The sequence below is a fragment of the Lycium barbarum genome, chromosome 11 (assembly GCF_019175385.1).
Source record: "Lycium barbarum isolate Lr01 chromosome 11, ASM1917538v2, whole genome shotgun sequence".
In the NCBI taxonomy this organism is placed as follows: domain Eukaryota; kingdom Viridiplantae; phylum Streptophyta; class Magnoliopsida; order Solanales; family Solanaceae; genus Lycium; species Lycium barbarum.
The window spans coordinates 17,590,877-17,610,300 of NC_083347.1; the positions used below are offsets into that span (position 1 = coordinate 17,590,877).

Sequence of the window (19,424 nt, forward strand, 5' to 3'; positions counted from 1 at the left end):
ACTGCGTGTTATGGCTAGCAATGTGCGCCAGTGGTGTGTGTTGCGATGCTGGGTAGTTTTGGGTATGTGGGTTAATTAGGGTAACTGCAGGTTGAGGAATATAAGGAGTAGTGAAAGGTTGCGAATTGGTTTGTTGGACGTTAATTTGCTGGAGATCGGCTTGTTGCGGGTCATTTGGCTGTGAGGTAGTTTGTTGTACGTTAGTTTGTTGCGGGGTGGTTTGCTGCTGGACAGTTTGTTACGGGATGGTTGGTTGCGAGTGGATCTGGGGTGGAATGGCTTGTTGTGGATTCGATTGTTGTGAGATGAATTGTTGCTGGTTAGTTTGTTGGGGGTTGGTAGTATTTGGATGGACTGTGTAAAACGGAGGGTTTGAGGGAGAGGGCTGAGGAGCGGGCGAATCGACAGGCGAAAAGGATGGTGGAATTGTCGTGTTTGTTCTTTGTTCAGGGTGAGGAGCGTTCAGGGTGATGGACAGGTTGGTGAGATTCCGCAATCGCTCAATTTCGGTTTGCATATTAGCCATTTGCTGCAACAATTGGGCAATGAGTTCATCATTTCCCCCTCCTGAAGCCTCAGGTTCGTCTCTTGGAAGGGTGACGAGTCCCAAGCCAGTTTGTTCGGATGCCCTGAATCATTCATATCGCCGGATGCTCGTGCTTTTGATCTCGTGAAGTATGGGTGGTCTGCCAGTTCGCAGTCAACGCGAATCAATCTCTGGGGGAATAATAAAAAGTAAAGCTTCTAAGAATGAAGAGAACGCTGTTAGTATGGTGCGAATGATTGCTGCTTAAAATAATATGAAAATTTAGCAAACAACGTTGAAAGAAGCACATACATAGCAAACAAAACACATATTGCATAGCAAACAAATCACAGAATAAAGGAAGATACCGGGCAACCTATTATGCACGGGACCTCTCTTGTGTCGGAGGTAAGCCTAACGCCGTATATTCGGGATTATGATAGAGTGATCCAAGCCATTTAATTGTAACCATTCGAGTTTGGGGATAAAAAGGCCAAATACCATTGGATAAAATAAAAGCGAGTACATCAAATAAACAAGGATACATCAAAAGATAACATAATACAGAGGCAATCCACAACTTGGCCTAAATTTGATCATGCTGGTAGCTGAGCTGAAGACGATGCTCCATCACCGTTAGATCGTGCTCCCGTATTTCCGAAATATTGCATGATGTTCGTCATTTGATCCCACATCTCGGGAGTGATAACCATGGTCCCCAAGCGAGCATGTCTTATCCAGATTGTCTTCAGTCTGTCTTCAAAACCTGATTCTCCTGCTGGGCTAGGCTCTATGCTACCATAATCTTCTTGCAGCCATGCGCGATATTCTGGACTACCTTCCGCCGGTCCTACCCCAATGCTTATTGGATTAATGTTAACCCATTCATCGAGAATTAGTCCAGCTCTAGGAATTCTAAAGTCCTGCCTAAAAAATATTTCAGAGCCGCTCATATCAGCTTGGAGAGGGATTACCTGATCTATACCGAACTGCCGAAGCACGCGCACCAGGGCGTATGGCTGGAGGCCCTTCAGCCCAATAAGCTCAATGTAATAATTTTTCCTTCCTCTTATGTAAACCGTGGTACGGGGTAACAAAGGATACTTCCATTGGATTTGATTGCCAGTTCGGGAAGCCAAGAACCCATACCAATCGCGAGTGCCAACGGGAGATACGAACGGTTTCGTCCTTTCATAAAAACTAGTAATTCTTTTTGACTCACCTAAGCATATATCTGCCATATTCCAGCGTTGATAAAAATGCTCCATTGCCCACATCTGGAGGAGAATATTGCAACCCTCAAAGAAACTCGTTTTTCCCCGTCTACATTTCCCTAAAGCCCGGAATATCTCTGCCAAAATCATTGGAACTAAAGCGAGTTGCGCATCATCAACCCCTTCAAAGAGAGCTCGAGCCACAGAGCAAATGCAGGTGCTGATCTGGCCGTATTCACGTGGGAATACCAAAATCCCAAGTAAGGCTACAGCGAATACGACGGGTCGTCTAGCTTGCCAATGAGCGGGAGTGCACGAAAATTCCTTTTTGAACAAATTATACCCGTCTTGACACCCATACCTCTCATACAAATAGTCCAAAGATACCCAATTACCTTCGAAGCACCGAAGTTCCTTTGTGTTGTTCAAACCCAAATAGCGGAGAAATTTCTTTCCCGATTGACTGTGCAGGATAATCTGACCCTTCCCTTGGTATTTCAAGTTTGTAAAGTAGCTTATCTCTTCCAATGTGGGTGTTAGCTCGAAATCTTTAAATTTGAACACTACTCGGTCAAGGTCCCAAAATTGGAGTAAAGCCCTAATTATATGCTTGTCTGGAGTGATCTGAAACAACGAAGGGAGGAACTTCAACATCCTTGTGACCGCCAATCTACTACCCAAGTCTAAATCTTCCCACCATACCCTCAACTTGCTTGGGACTCCACTGACCATCTTGATTTTAGGAATCTGCGGGATGAAATCCATCCTACAAAAAGGAAGAAAAATAAAGATTTTTCCCAAACTCGAAGTATCATGATTAGGCTTGGACCCTTCTATCATTATCACATTACACACAATATGCTTATGGTTGTTGGGTTATGAAACCCGTCAACAATTTGGTAGGTTTCCTAATCGTGGAGTCGATACCAAGGACCGACCCACCTAAGGCTTATGCATGCATGACTTAATAAAATTGGTGGCAAAGCTCTATCTTAAGGTTTTCTGAGATTTGGCTTACTAGACACAGGGTTCCCGAGCGGACTACTCGAGTGAGAAGGCTACGCGGTCCCCGTTACTCGGGCACCCCGCGCATACGCCAACTCTCCTAAAATTTGGATTCTACGAAGCGCATAGTCGTGCAATAATATTTTAACAATAAATAAACGCTATCATTTAATTGTGCGAAATAAATGCGATGCGTATGCAGAAGGTGTTAAGATGCTGTAACGCAAATTATGATAATACTGGTAATAATAATAATAACAAATAATAATAACAGTAATAATAATAACAACAGTAGTAGTGACGGTAGTAAAGATAATGACAGGATAATGAAATGCCGGTATTAATAAAAGCTAATAATTATAGTAAAAAATGCAAATAATCATTTTTTGAAGTTGTCAAAATATTGGAAGCGAAAAATAGGTATTTCGGAGAAGAGGTGGGACAAAATTGGGTGTCAACAGCATCCAACTTACAACAATAGTAATATTTTTCTTTATTAATCAGTCAAACCAACAAACGTTGACTACAAGATCGTCTGTATTTTCCAAAAGTACGTTGTAAAATATAAGCAAAGTAATGGGACAAGCCAAGGGCGGATCCACCCTAAACGGTGGGGGTGGCATGACACCTCCTAGATTAATAATTTTTTTATATACTTATGTTGTAATTTACTTAAGCTAGATTAAATATTTGATCCTGCCGCCCCCAGTCTTAAATTAGACAAAAGTGTCACGGCTGATAGACACAAGTTTGAATCTATCTGGAACATTTTTTTTACTTCCATTTTTCTTTGTATTTTTTTACTTCCTTTTTTCCAGTAATTCCCTTTTTGGATCTTCCAATTTTCTATTTATCTTTTTATTAATTATATTGTCTTTCCTCTTTTCTATTATTTTATCTGTGATGTCTAGCGAGAACACACAAATAGAAACTTCAAAATCCCTTAAATTAAGTATTTCTCTTAATCTCAAATCTGTGAGTATTTAAATCGAAAAACTTGGGTCTCAATGGGAATTTTGGATTGAGATCAAAATTCAATTTTTTTTTAGTAATTTCTTTTATTTATTACTCACTCCGTCCATGTTTGCTTGTCTATATTTGACGTGAGACACTCTTAATAAGCAACAAAAAAAATGAGAAATGAATTAGAGTACTTAATAATAAAGATAAAATAGGTATAAAATGATAAATTATGTCTTGGTTTTTCAAACTATATAACTTACAAGTAAAAATGGATATATATTTTTAGTATAATGGACAAATAAAAATGGACAGAGGGAGTGTGTTATAAAAATTTATGTTATTCTATAATTGTTAAATTCAATTTAAATTACTTTACTAGTTAAACTGTAATGGAAATTTCGTAACCACTGCTTAGAAAAAACATGAAATTTATAATTTATTTTTGAGAACTTGTAGCTTATCTAATTCTACATTTACTTATGAGGTATATTTACCTATTGAAGAGTTTTTCTATTATTTTTCTTATTTTGATTGGTGTAATTCCCTTATTAAAGATGTTATTTTACTTGTGCAAATTCCTTTTTTAATATACATAAGAGATGCAAGTCCGTTGGTGAAAATATTGATTTTACTTTTGTTGTTAATGGGTGTGACTCCTTGTTTAAAATGCTAATTATGTTCGTTTCTTGATTTTGAGATGTAATTTCATATTTGCAAATAAAAAAAAAGAACTATTAATTTGACTTGAATAAACTAAAAAGAGATGGACCCGACTCAAATACACATTCCTAACAAGATGTACATTAAAAAAAATTGTGACATCCGCTACCTTCAAATCTTAGATCCGCCTCTGGGACAACACCAGTCAGGTCAATTCAGTAAGAATGAAAACACACCTTGGAACCTTAAAATACTCTGATTATGAAGGACTAGAGCCAAGACTCGATCAGACATCAAATAGCTGCATCATTTTTTTTCCCATTCTTTCTCATCCAAATTTGACACTCAGTCACAAAGTACTATTTCTAAATTAAGCTTACATTATCTTTAAAATATTCAGAGTCAGGTGGTATACACTTAAAAAGAACATTAATGTGTCCACAGTTATGTAACATTTTTATCAACAAATATCATAAAGAAAATTTGTGGCCACCCATGTATTAAAGTAATTTATGCATGTTATTATATTGCCAAACAACAGTTTAGCTTACAGATCTAGGTCTTAAACCAAATAGTTAAGCGCATAAAAAGTATGCATATTTGTCAGGCCCAAAAGTGTACACTTCAACCCAACTTAAGTATTTAACTCAACTAAAGAAAGAACTGCAACTAAACTCCCTTCAAACCAACAGGACTAAATGCCGACTAGAAAAGTTCATAAAGACAAAACAGATATAAAATGCTTTGCTATCTAAGAATTCTTATACCTGACTTTCTAGTGGAGAGTCTGGAACCATACAGGGTGGCCATTGGATACATCACGAACTGGAATGATCGGCTAGCGTTTCCTGGAGGTCTGGAACTTCACTACAAGAGAGTCAGAAACATACAGCAAGAGAGAGAGAGAGAGAGAGAGAGAGGGATGCCGCATTTTATCATCCAACAAATATATAGTTTCTTTAGCGGTCTAACCTACATTTCATATATGAGACTATGGACCCATGGGATGATATTGATCTCTCTAGAGAAGAGGACCATCGCCAGTGTTACAAGTCAAGAACCAAAGGAGCTATTTCCTCAATGGATAAACAGTGCCAAACGTTTAATCTATGTTAATTCACTGCAAAAGGAGTTGCTGATTATACGCATAAATCAAAAAGAAATAGAAAGTCACATTCAGATGTGTGAATTACCCTTGAAGCAACCTATCACAAAAAATTATCTGAAGCAAGTAAATTACAGGATATTTTAAATAACAATACCTTTGAGTGAATGTAGACATTCTTCCACAGGGACTCTAGACAACAGTAGCAAATTATGCAATCTTATCTTATATACCAAACCAAATGTTTGTAACAGAACTGGTCAGAGTATAATTTGATCTTAAATCTTCTAAGGGCGTTGCATTTGTACAAAAGAATCTACTTCCTGTTAAGAGTGTAATTTAAAATATTAAGATATTCACGTGTCCCCAATCTTTGAGAAAAGTTCTACACAAAGTAATATGAGCCATGTGGAGACCAAGTAAGAAACTGAACTCGTGACCTCTTCAATTTTAATAGATGATCCAGAGACTTACAAGTTACGATCTAAACTAAGCTCCCTTTTCTGCTCCTACCGACTCAGTGGAAGCAAGTTCAACTTCATTACACACAATGAAATGACTTCAGAACCTGTGCATTTGAAAATAGCTAGTTAAAGCCATCTAGTAGGTTAATCAGGATCTGTGTCAACATTCTTTACTCCTTTTCTCTCTCTTCTCAACAACCTCACCCTACTAACATGAATACCTGCACCAGAAATTTCTCCTTTTCCTCCCTAATTGCATTGTACTGGTGCCCAAAGGGAGACTTCGTGTCAGTGACTCCAATTTTTTCGTATCTTTTACTTTTGAGCCTCTGGCATAAGAGCTCTGATGCTTGTTGGATTCGACAAAGGCTTCCAAAGTGGTAAAGGGGGTCAACATAAGAAGCAGTTGAAGATACAATGCCATTGATATTAATTGGCTTCAGAAACTCAACAAATTTTTGTAACTCCGGCAAGCATGAGTGATCAGAATATAGAACTGTATATATGTACTGATCACATCTCCCTGCAGTTAACGGATCTCCATTTGGTGTGGTAATATTTGTGTGCCACCTGTTATGAAGGAGCAAAAGGAGGAGATTCCAAGGAAAGTTTTCCCTTTCCTCTGAAAGCTTTTGAAGCCCAAGGGAGACCAGATGGCATGATCCCTATGGTCGGACGCATTGTATTCAGTCCCTCCAGAGTCTCAATGTTAAACCTATAACGAGGAACAGCACGAATCCTTGTCATTGAAGTTTTTGTCGTAAAGATGTCATGGAACCCAAGAAGATGCATAATTCGTAAGCGTTATGGCCACACCCAAATCTGCAGGACAGTTGAAGAGCAGTTGAAGCACAAATACTTGCCAATAGGTTGGCAGTGTCCGAGAGTACATAATGAAAGGAATAGTATTTTTAGTTTTAAACACAAGTATACTAATAATATTCAGAGGGAAACAATCTGAAGATTTACTAACTAGGCTTTAACTTGAAATTGCGAACTTTGGAGCAAGAAACTAATACTTAACAACAGAGAGAGAGAGAGAGAGAGAGAGATCCCATCTACTGGTATCCTAAGTATTTCTACCTCCAAACAATAGAATATAGAAACTATTTGCCAGGATAATTGCATTGCTACTGATCATCAAGATAAAGTGTAAGTTCTGGTAAACTTTGAATTGGAATGGCGTCGATAGAAATTCAGCATTTTGCAACGAAACCAATGTAAAAAACTGGAGTCAATTTTTGGATGAAAGGAAACCTCTTTATAAAGAGAAAAATGAATTGATTAAATTTAACTTCTTGGATACCTCATAATATTGACTCACCAAAGAAAATGTAGCGCTGATTATTTCGTAAAGGTAGGAAAGTACCTTTGTTTTCAGGACACGTGATATGTACAGCAGAAGATTTTCTTTCTCCAGTGTATCAACAGCAATGATAATATCATGATTAGGATGAGAGGATATGATGCTTAAAACCTGGAATCATTCATCAGCAATTAAACCAATTTGTCAATGTTCTATACCGTAACTTCATCAATCGTGTAACATAAGGCAAATTAAATCAGAATTATTAAACAGCTTCTACAAGTTGGAATTTCACAGCTTAAGATTGAAAAGGGTATTATAATGTGGCATAAGAGCAGGATCCTTTATGATTTTACAAAATACCAGCAATAACAGCATATGTTGCACAATAAATTAAGTAAACTTTTGGATAAATCCATAGAGAAAAGCTACGCATCTAAGCAACTGACTTTTAAGAAATTATACCACTTAGACTTATCTTTTGATTCAAGAGGTTCATGCTTAAGGAAAGTTCAATAGAGCTTCAGAGATGCAAAGAAATGTACTAGTAAAGAAAGGTTTATTCATCGAACTAAACACTCAACTAGTCACAGTACACAAACTACATGTCTTACACACAAATTGCTCCCCAAAGTAGAAAGAAATACAAAAAAGAGCATGCACCTGTTTTGCAGCAACTTCACGTGAAGGAAAACAGTATGTAGGGTTACAGTAAGTGTTATCCAAGAAAAGCATGTCAAGCTTTACATCCTCCATAGCTTTAAGCAGCGTGGTCTTTCCAGTTTGTGCTCTCTCACTTGTGCTCTCCCAACGAAAATCCCCAGTATACAGTGTGCAGCCAAATTCACCACGAAACAGATACATTACTGCTCCTGTATTAATGCTTATACTTTAGCAGAAGAACTCAGACAACCGCCAGCAATTTAAGCATGATAATTAGTTGTTACAAGTTTAAGCACGATTAGATGTGAAGATGTGTGTGAAGGGAATGATATTCCAATCAAGTATAAAGGCCAAGTTTCTGAAGCACTTCTATAGCTAAACAACAACAACATACATAGTGTAAACCCAGTATCCCACAAGTAGGGTCTAGGGAGGGTAGGATGTCCGCAGACATTTCTATAGCTAAATGCTACAACGAAAAACGGTTTCTAAATTCTACAGAGAGATCCATGTCACCTGTTCTTTCTTTACAACAGCATATACCCCCCCCCACCCCACCCCCTACCCACGTACACTCCACTACCACCACCAAAACCCCTCTTTTGCCCCCATAACAATAAGGAAAAAAATAAACAACGCTATATTATATAAAATCTTCCTGCTGAACCAAAAGGTGAACGTCGCTCAGTATATACTTAATAAATAAATATTTACTCTTCATCGAAAAAAGAACCACTACCATATTACTATAACCATAGTATAAGACTTCGTGCCAGTTCAACATTTATTTGACACAAAAACATATGAAAATGGGTCAATTTATATACTTTAGTCGTCTATATAACAGAACTAAGGACTACGATTATCAGGCCAGCAAAAATAGCGAGATACAAAAACAAGTGCAGCAACAAATAGTAATGCACATTGAATAATAAGAAATTATGCGATAACTAAATAATATTTCGTCTGTATCAACTTAAGTGTCTTACTTTCCTTTTCAGTCTGTCTCAAAAAAAAAATGTATCTTTCTATATTTAATAAGTTTTCTTATTCCAATATTCGACATGGCAAAATCACTGTCTCTTTCTATATTTAATAAGTTTTCTTATTCCAATATTCGACATGGCAAAATCACGCACAATGTGCAACCTTCTACATGAAAGCTTGGATCACACAAGGAATTAATCAAACATGTGGTGAGCAAAAAAAGGTAGTGAAATAACAGGGCAATGATGAGCATCAATGGCCATGAAATAGACAGTTGTAGAAGAACCAGATGAAGAAGAAAGTAGAGAAACAGAGTGCCAGTGACCAATTTCAACAATACGAATTAGAGAAAAGTCAAATCCAGGGAATTTGATGGGAAAAAGCTTAGCAGTGATGCGGGAGCAGTAAAGGGGTCCACGTGTCCATTTAGGAGTGAGTCCACGTACATGGTCCGCGTGAATGTGAGTTAGAAAGTAAACTTGGCTTCCAGCAATCCAACGATCCACTGATACCATTCCACTCTCCATAGCTATCTTTAATGACTATCAACTATGGCGCGTTTGGCATAATTGCAAGTTATGGGCAGGCAATTTGTTGAATCGGTGCGTTTATTTTTGCACATGCTGATGGGAGATTGAGGGGGAAAATGATAGTGAAATTGAACAGTGTCTGTTTTGGCGGGGGATTGTGATTTGAAACTTTAGTGGTGGCGCTTTTTTTGCAGGGAAAAATTATAATCTCAAAATAGAGAGAAGTGGAAGTTGAGAAAACACCCAAAATAGTCCCACTATCTTTGTACTTTTGATTCAAAATAATCCTATATCTTTCAAGTAGAGCACTACTATTTCATACTACTCTTTCCGTCCCAATTTATTGAAGTTTTAACAAACAAAAAGGAAAGTTATTGAACTTTGTGGTCTAAAACAAATTAAGGAAAATTTTGTGGCTAAAAATCATTTTATTAAGAGTAAAATGAAATTTTGGAATTAAATTGTTGCTAAATATAAAAAAATGTCATTCATTTTTTGATTGACTAAAAAGAAAAAAATGGTATATAAATTGAGACGGATGGAGTATTATTTAACAAAGTGGTGCAGTTTTTGTTCCAACCAAAACTTTTCCATTAAATATGGGACAGAAGTTTGTGTTGAAACTAAAGATATAGTGCTCCTCGCGAAAGATATAAGCACTTCGTTTTTCCGGTTTATAAGGAGGAGTGAATATAAAAGTGCCAATAGCCCATTTCATAAACAAGGTAGAGCCCGTTTGGATTAGTTGAAAAAAAGTGGGCAATTGGCGCAAATGCTCTTCAAATGCGCTGGTCTTTAATTTTTGCCTCTGTAATGCGTGGTCTTTAATATTTGCCCTTCTGAGCTAAAAGATAATACGAAAAAGACGTTACTACCCTTATCCATAACATATAAAAACCTGAAAGTCTATAACGAACCCCAAACATCCAATTAAACCTATCCATCATTCCAACAACAAACCTTTCAATCGTTCCATCGTTCCAACATTTCACCGAGGAAATCTCCATTGATTTTGCTGCTACAACGTCGGAAAGGTAAATACATAATATATAGCGTTTCAATTGAACGTAATTCAACTCAATTTGATGCTTTATTAAGTTTAGATTTGTTAATATTTGAAAATAACAACAAATCATCTTCTATGAACTAAACAACTGATATTCAGTTGAGATTCAACATTGCGAATCATAATTTTACTCAACAACATAGAATTGATCAAATTTATTGCTTTGTTCTGATTTTGATTAGTTTATACGTTCCATTTGATTAGTATACAATGCTCAATGACTTAGACTTGAAATTACAGTAACTTCAGTTGACAAAAAATAATCAGGCAAAGTTCTGAACAAGTATGCCGGAGGAGGCAGAAGTTCGCCTTGCAAAAGAACAAAGTATGCCGTTAGAGTCAAACTTTCATTTTCATAAGCAAAACATCAAGTATACAAGTGTTAAGAACTAGAAAAGTATGCCGGAGGAGGCAGAAGTTCACTTTACAAAAGAACAAAGTATGTTGTTAGAGGCAACTTTCATTTACATAAGTAAAATAAAAAAGTACACAAGTGTTAAGAATTAGACAAGTCTGCCGGAGGAGGCAGAAGTTCACTTTACAAAAGAACAAAGTATGCTGTTAGAGGCAAACTTTCATTTTCATGAGCAAAACAAAAATTTACGCAAGTGTTAAGAACTTGAAAAGTATGCCGGAGGAGGCAGAAGTTCACTTTACAAAAGAACAAAGTATGTTGTTAGAGGCAACTTTCATTTTCATAAGCAAAATAAAAAAGTACACAAGTGTTAAGAATTAGACAAGTCTGCCGGAGGAGGCAGAAGTTCACTTTACAAAAGAACAAAGTATGCTGTTAGAGGCAAACTTTCATTTTCATAAGCAAAACAAAAATTTACGCAAGTGTTAAGAACTAGAAAAGTTAGTAAGTAAACTTCAAATATTCAACAAAGAGAAAACCAAAACGCATATCAAAATCAACTAAAACATATTACGACATTCATAATACGACATTCAAAAAATCAAAATATATATATGGGGAACGAAACTAAAGTTCAAAAAGTCAAACAGACACTTTAACAAAACACTATAATTTTAAATAAAAAATGATCAATTAAATATAAAAAACGACGAAGACAAAGATATCAATTCAACAAACAACAATTTAACATAAAAACAAATATTGAAACGAGCAAAAGATCCAAATTCGTACCTAAATTTTAGAACAGATAAGACAGACACAAAACAGAGGAGGAACGAAGAAGCAAAAAAAAAAAAAAAAAGGACAAATGACGAAATAGAAAGGGTTTTAATGGGGTAAGGGTAATTTTGTCAAAAAACTTTCATTAAACAGGCGGCAGGGGCAAAAATTAAAGAAGGCATAAATGAGGGGCAAAAGATAAAGACCAGCCCAAAAGAAGGGCACTCCGCGCAAAAAAAAAAAAAAGAAACTTCTAAGCAAAAGTGTTTAAAGTCTTTTTAAGTGCTAAAAGTTATTTTGTAAATAAACAGTTATGTGTTTGGATAAAAGTGCTTAAAGGATTTTTAGAAGTAAGGGTTTTTGGAATTAACAGAAAATATAAGGGATAGAAGTGTAAAGTTATTGGTCAAACCAAAATGGCTTTTAAGCCAAAAAAATAAGTTGGGGTTGAGCAACTTCTTGATTTTGGCTTATTTTAAGCACTTTTTAACTTAATTTAAGTTATTTCTATTTTACCAAACACCCAAATAAGTTAAAAATAACTTATAAGTTGGTTTGATCAACTTATAAGCCAATCCAAACGGGCTCTAAAAATGGTGAACCCTTTCGGGTTTTTTTTTTTTTTTTTTATCTCAAAGGAAGTTGGTAACTAAACTTTCTTTTTGGTTTAACCATCCTATGCACGAACAAACTCAAACTTTTAAGATATTTTCAGATAGAAGTGAAAATTATTTTTTGCAAACATTATATCTTAAAATTAAATTGTTTACATGGATATAAAAGTTTTAGGAAACGAGAGTCATACATTAACTATTTATAAATCTATATATAATATAAAGCTAGGCATAGACAAGGTGATGTGGCACCTCTCTATGACCATCATTTCTATTTATCCTTTTTCTCCTTTTTTTGACATTTTTCCTAATTATAAAATGACAAAAAGTCTACATTTTTCACTTCTTTCCCACTATCCATATTTAGAGTCTTTACAGGAATTAATTACATATTAGTTATTGTGCATTATAGTGGGGAATTGAAAAGCATCATCAGCTTTCAATTGCTAATCGTGCTTCTTTCTCCGTCGTCAAAGTGGCGGTTATCTTGCAATTAGTACTTTCTATTAAAAGTTTGTCCGTTTCATTTTCATAAGAAAGCTCACATAGTAGTTTACTTTAGTATATTTACATGTAGCCTATTATTTCCTTCTATTTGCTTTCCCGGTAATTTATTTAGTAATCACCACAATAATATTGTAATAACTACTGTATTAATGTTTCCAAAGTACTCTTCCATGACACTACCCTAAATATTCAATATTTAAGGGCATTCAGAAATTAATCCAATGAGCAACCTGGACGCCAATGATATACACCCAAAGAAAGTAAACAAAAAGCCTCTAGCAAATGAAGGAAAATTATGCAAATGTGAATATGATTTAGAAGAGCGCTAGAGATCATTTCAGATCAAGAAAGAAACAACCGATCTTCGTGGTTTTTGACCTGTATTATGTAAGTAGAAAGATCTGCAATAGAGGAAATTATATGCTTTATTTCATTTTAACTTATATTATATGTTTTGTCACTCTCTAACAATCAATTCTACGGTAAATATTTCTCATTTTCGCACTATTTTCGACATTGAGTATTTCGAACTTCAGGTATTAGAGAGAAAGGGCCTCGTCCAAGACAGACAATTTTACTTAATATTTGAGGAGGAGAATCTTTCTCAAATTCTGGAGAATCTCCGTACGAGAACATACGAAATGAGCTAGGCTTATCACTTTCTTAAAGACAAGTTGAAGCCCTGTTGTTGATCCACGCCATACTTTTCAACGAAATCTTCTTGAAGGGAACCTTCACTTTTATATAAAAGACTACGCTGCAATAGAGGAAAATATATGCTTTATTTCAACTTGTATTATGCTTTGTCGCTCTCTAACAATCTATGTAGGATGGGAGTAGACATATAAAAACCACACGAGCTCACCAAATGGTACCATATGCTTTATCTTTTGAAGCGCTTTGTGTTTAATTTTTATTTTATTTTGTGTTTTTCAGTTCAAAAGTATAACCTCTGTGGTAACGTTTTATGGCCGCAACTTAATTCCCCCTTTCTTGCGGACATGCTCCATCAATAGATACTGGTATAGCAATGATAAATAGTTGAGACATGAGATCTCTCTAATTTGAATGTATCTTACGCAGCGCGAATACGAATTAAACAGGCCTAATGCAGGCGATGGACACCGGATAGGACAAAAAAGAGTTGATCTCACTTTTGAATTTCGTACAACATTGTAATATAATTGAAGTATTTTATTCACCTTTATTTGCCGCAAATATATCTTTATTAATTTATTTTTATAAAGAGCCATTAATAATAAAGAAAATCAAGTAATTTATGATTAGCTACTAATTACAACATTATTCATTGTATTTAGTATCAACCTACGGTAGTTAAATGCTCAGTTTACTTGAGATTCTCATATCAACGTTTTTATATCTTACTCTTTTTTATAGACAGTTTTATGATTTTATTGTTTATTTGGTGCATGTAAATTCGGTGGCAGATAAATTCATTTGTTTGTAGCTTTAATTTTAACCTTACAACTATTTTGTGGGTAATGATATAAGGATTTTAATTGAAATTGCATTTTGAAAATTTTGTTGCAAGGGTGATATCAGGATCGCGGCTTTAACTTGGATATTTCTATTTTACACTGCTTATTGGAATATTTATGATCAAGTGTGACATTAATGTTTAAATATATGATTAATGTTTTTCTTATAGCCGCGCGACATACAAATACACTAGCCGATCTTATGATAAACAGAGATTGTATTCTTTTTGTCATTTTTCCTTATTATTTTCATCTAACTTAGCTTATGTTAAAAAAATTAAAAAGGCACTATTAAAAATCAGTTATTTTCTCCAAAACCCTTAGGGGTCGTTTGGTTGGAAACAAGTTATCCCGGGATTAGTTATTCCACCATCCCACATAGATAAAATAACACTACAATCCCGGGATTAGTTATACCACCATTTTATCCCAACCAAACGTGGGATAAATTCATGTCAGATATAATCCCGAAATTATTTATCCTTATCCCTCGTACCAAACAAGCCCTTAAAGATCTCGGCTCTCTGAGACTAAGGTATGTGCTGAAGGTTTACATTATATATTTATACTTAAAACTCTCTTCTGTAATTATTGTTTCTTTTTAATGAATACTAAATCACGATATTCTTCCGGCGATCTCAAAAAATCACTCAAAGATTCATCATCGTTGATATTGTGCATGCCATAACGCACTACACCGTTTGATATTGTTTGTGGATATCTGCCAGTTAGTGAGATTCCAAACTCAGTGGGTGTAGTTTTCATTCTTTTGTGCATGTAACTGATTAGTGTTTCATAATTTAAAGTTGTTGGAAATTTAACATGGGCTTTTGGTTTGATACTATAACGAATGGAGTAATTGTACTCGACGATATCTCCATCCCAAAATAGTGAAACCTTAACAGTTGAAGCATTTTGAGACATTTTTTCTATGAAGTTTGATTTTTTTTTAATGACCTGTAAGACTTAGACTTATGAAGTTGATGAGTTTTTCACTCGTCAAGCCTTCAACTTAAATAGATTCCTGAAATTGTCATGCGTGGTGTGTACATTGCGCATTAAAATGGTGCGCAATACAAGCCGTGTTAAAATGGTCAAATAATGCAGCAATGTATTGTCAAATCAAGGCTTTATGTGTCATAGATTCCTGAAATTGTCATGCGTGGTGTTACATTGCGCATTAAAATGGTGCGCAATACAAGTCGTGTTAAAATGGTCAACTAATGCAGCAATGTATTGTCAAATCAAGGTTTTATGTGTCATAGATTTCTGAAATTGTCATGCGTGGTGTTATATTGCGCATTAAAATGGTGCGCAATACAAGTCGTGTTAAAATGGCCAAATAATGCAGCAATGTATTGTCAAATCAAGGCTTTATGTGTCATAGATTCCTCAAATTGTCATGCGTGGTGTGTTGTCAAATCAATACTTACAGTGCGCATTAAAATGATGCGCAATACAAGTCGTATTAAAACAGTCAAGGTGCTGGGTGAGGGAGGCCTTTTCACGCACGAAATTAGTGCGTGAAAGGATAAAAGCCTTTCGCGCACTGTTTCTGTACGTGAAAGGTTAATTTTCCTGACACTTTAAGTTTTTTCACTTTCACGCACAAATTTAATAGTTTACTTTTTTTTAACCTACTAAAATCACGTTTTTTTCAATACGTCACACGAGTTATTATTAAGATAACTAATTATCATTAAGAAAATAATAACATAAAATGTACACTTTATTTACAACATTCACAATCTCAGGCCCCACAACTTAGGCCTTGCACGCACTAAATTAGTGCGTGAAAGGCCCAAGTTGCATTTCTGCAGTTTGGTCCTTTCACGCGCAAAATTCGTGCGTGAAAGACCCAAGTTGCATTTGTGCAGTTTGATCCTTTCACGCACTAATTTAGTGCGTGAAACCTAGTAATTTTTTTTTTTTGACGCTAGTTTGATTCAATTTTTTTTTTTTGTGCTACAAAAATCACGGACTCCATAGCTGAACTGAACAAATATTTCATATGGAATGGGTCTACCATTAAAACATGAATATGTTATTGATGCACAATAGCATGAGGCGTGACTTTGTTTTTTCAACTATCAGCAAGTCCGTGCATTTCATTTCATAAAAATTAAATAACAGAAGTATTTACATTTAAGGGTATAGTCTAGTGGTCAATGAAGTGAGTTAAGAATGAGTGTTAAGTTTGAATATCAGCAGAAACAAAGTATTTGATTTTTTCCTATCTGTCCAATCCTTGATGAATAGGATTATCCAATACCTGTGTTGATGGGAGATAGCAAATATCCCGTAAAATTAGTCGAAGTGTGCGCAAACCCGACCGAATACGACGATTATCAAAAAAATTAATAGAAGTAGTCCTTTTTTAAATATGAACTATGAGCAACCCAGGAAGGGACATGATGGTCATTCTATCAACAAATGGAAAACACAGTTGGAAGAAGAGAAAAGGATATAAATGGTTCCTTAACTATGAGAGTAGGTTCAAAATAGGTCCTTAACTATGCACTTAACCGTTTTGCTCCTTTAAGTATGCTATAAGTTAATAAAAATGGTCCCTTAACTATTAGAGTTGGTTAAAAATAGTCCCTTAAGTATGCATTTAACAGTTTTGGTCCTTTAAGTTCGTCAAAAGTCAACACTTTTAGTCTCCGACAAAATATTTATCGAACTCTGTTTGTTAGACTTGATAAGAACTATGAAAAAAAGGAAAAAAATTAGCGAGAACTCACATTTAGAAGTACAAATTACTAAGAAAAAGGTCAAATACCTCAAGACAAAACTGACGTAAGTAAATTAGAAATAGCAGAAACTACAAAAATTATTACTACTAAAAACAAGCGCAAAATGATGAATGGAAACCAATGGATAAAATCGAGGACCACTATTTTTTAAATTTTTATTGTTTTTTACGAAAACCAACAGATGTCCGTAGGTTATTTTCGAGAAAAAATGCACGGAAACTATTTTTTTATGGAAGTATTTATTTTTATATTGGGTTTTCAGTAAAAATGAGTCTAGTGTGTTTTACTTAGTCGATTATAAAGGAAATCGAGGAAAACCTACAGACTTAATAATATTAAAAAATAGTGTCTCGAAATACAAAGTCCGACGGACTCTGTCGATTAATATTTGATTTTTTTCTTTAGTAATGTGTACCTTTAAATGTGAGTTCTCAATAATTTTTTTTTTCATAGTTTTCGTCAAATCTAACAAATAAAGTTCGATGAATATTTTATTGAGAACTAAAAGTGTTAAATTTTGACGAACTTAAAGGACAAAAACTGTTAAGTACATGCTTAAGGGACTATTTTTAACCAACCTTCATAGTTAAGGAACCATTATTATAAACTTGTAACAAACTTAAACAACCAAAACTATTAAATGCATAGTTAAGAGACTATTTGAACCTATTCTCATAATTAAGGGACTATTTATGTCCTTTTCGTGCTGGAAGAAAGTCCTCCGCGTGCTATCTATGAGAAAGAAAAGTCAGTTAATGGAGATTATTCAAAGTCGCGTATGACGGTCACTTAGTTTAGCTAAATCCGATAATTCCATTGGACTAGTGCATCAATAGATATCAACATCACCAAGTTCTAACATGGCATAAGCCATAATTTGATAAGTCACTATCACATTGAATAATTCTCACCTACCCACATTAACTCGCAAGTCTCAAGTGGAGAACAATAAGTGCTTATCCAACCTCTAAAACGGATCCAAGTAGGTTTCTCTTACCAAAAAAATATCAGATGCACCATTTTTTTTCTCTAAGACAACGCGCAAGAAATTGAATAATATGTATTTACATAGTTGATGTACAAAATAATATCATTAAAAATTTAAACAAGAAAACTACTGTTGGACAATACTTCCACAATTCATTCGCCAGCCATCCACATCCCATTTCATATTTCGTGCGAATTGGGCACAGATACGAAGTGGACGATAGGAAATACCATATATTTTAGAAAACGTTAATTTGGATTCAACCATTTTTGTGAGAATCATTTTACCATTAACTTTTGAATAACATGTACACATATTACCAACTTTAAAAAGTAAATAATTACAACTCCCCCCCCCCCCCCCCCTCCCCCACCACACAAACGCAAAGCAAATAACCTCAACCCACCAAGTCCTAGTGGCGAAGCTAAGACTTTTAGCAAGCGCAATTTTGACCTATATACACAATTTTTTTTTTTGTATACACAATGTAATTTCCTGCAAAAGGTGTTCAGCGTATAATTTTTCAACAAATGACAATTGTTTAATCGATATAGCTAAACCAAACCAAGTCCCAAAGAAGTTGAGGACTGGTTTTTGATAGGCTTATCTTTTACTCATCACTTACCTATAATTGATCAAGTATTCTACAGTTTCTGTTACATAGTTAATATACACTAAGCAAATAAGGTAACACAAAATTCGCAATGGACCATATGAGATCTTAAGTAAGATACATTAATCTAACATTTTAACTTAAAAAATAAAGAAGCGAATTCCTACAAGAAAGGACAACTATTTAAGGAAGATAATGAGGTTCAAGCTAAAGGACGCCCAGTAAAAAAGAAGGAAAACTCTGTAAGAAATTATATATTTTCTTTAATACGGCTGAAGGTAATCTTACAGAAACTAATAGTAAAATTTTCTTTACTAATCAGTCAAACCAACAAATGTTGACTACAAGATCCTCTATGTTTTCCACAAGCTGTAAAATATAAGCAAAGTAATGGGGCAACACCAGTCAGGTCAATTCAGTGAGAATGAAAACACACTTTGGAACCTTAAAATACTCTGATTAGGAAGGACTAGAAGCCACAATCCAGAAGCCAAGACTCGGTCAGACATCAAATAGCTGCATCATTTTTTCCCCTTCTTTCTCATCCAAATTTGATACTCAGTCACAAAGTACTATTTCGAAATTAAGTTTACATTATCTTTAAAATATTCATAGTCAGGTGGTATACATTTAAAAAGAACATTAATATGTCTACAGTTATGTAACATTTTTATCAACAAATATCATAAAGAAACATTTGTTGCCACCCATGTATTTATGCATGTTATTATATTGTCAAACAACAGTTTAGCTTACAGATCTAGACCTTGAACCAGATAGTTCAGTGCATAAAAAGTATGCATATTTGTCAGGCAAAAAAGTG

General features: G+C 34.9%; 2 protein-coding genes across 2 annotated transcripts; both read right to left on the reverse strand.

The window, feature by feature from the left end:
- Window positions 1-1,018: 1,018 nt before the first annotated feature.
- Window positions 1,019-9,667, reverse strand: LOC132619354 (uncharacterized). Its single transcript, XM_060334286.1, has 5 exons — window positions 9,340-9,667; window positions 7,907-8,115; window positions 7,307-7,414; window positions 5,136-6,759; window positions 1,019-2,506 (listed from the first exon to the last, which is right to left on the reverse strand). The coding sequence occupies exon 5, from the start codon at window positions 2,503-2,505 to the stop codon at window positions 1,123-1,125; it is 1,383 nt and encodes a 460-aa protein (XP_060190269.1). The 5' UTR covers window position 2,506; window positions 5,136-6,759; window positions 7,307-7,414; window positions 7,907-8,115; window positions 9,340-9,667; the 3' UTR covers window positions 1,019-1,122.
- On the reverse strand, window positions 6,015-9,420 carry LOC132619496 (uncharacterized). Its single transcript, XM_060334388.1, has 5 exons — window positions 9,180-9,420; window positions 7,907-8,115; window positions 7,335-7,414; window positions 6,159-6,507; window positions 6,015-6,041 (listed from the first exon to the last, which is right to left on the reverse strand). Exons 1-5 carry the CDS (start codon window positions 9,418-9,420, stop codon window positions 6,015-6,017), a joined length of 906 nt encoding a protein of 301 aa, XP_060190371.1.
- Window positions 9,668-19,424: the final 9,757 nt, after the last annotated feature.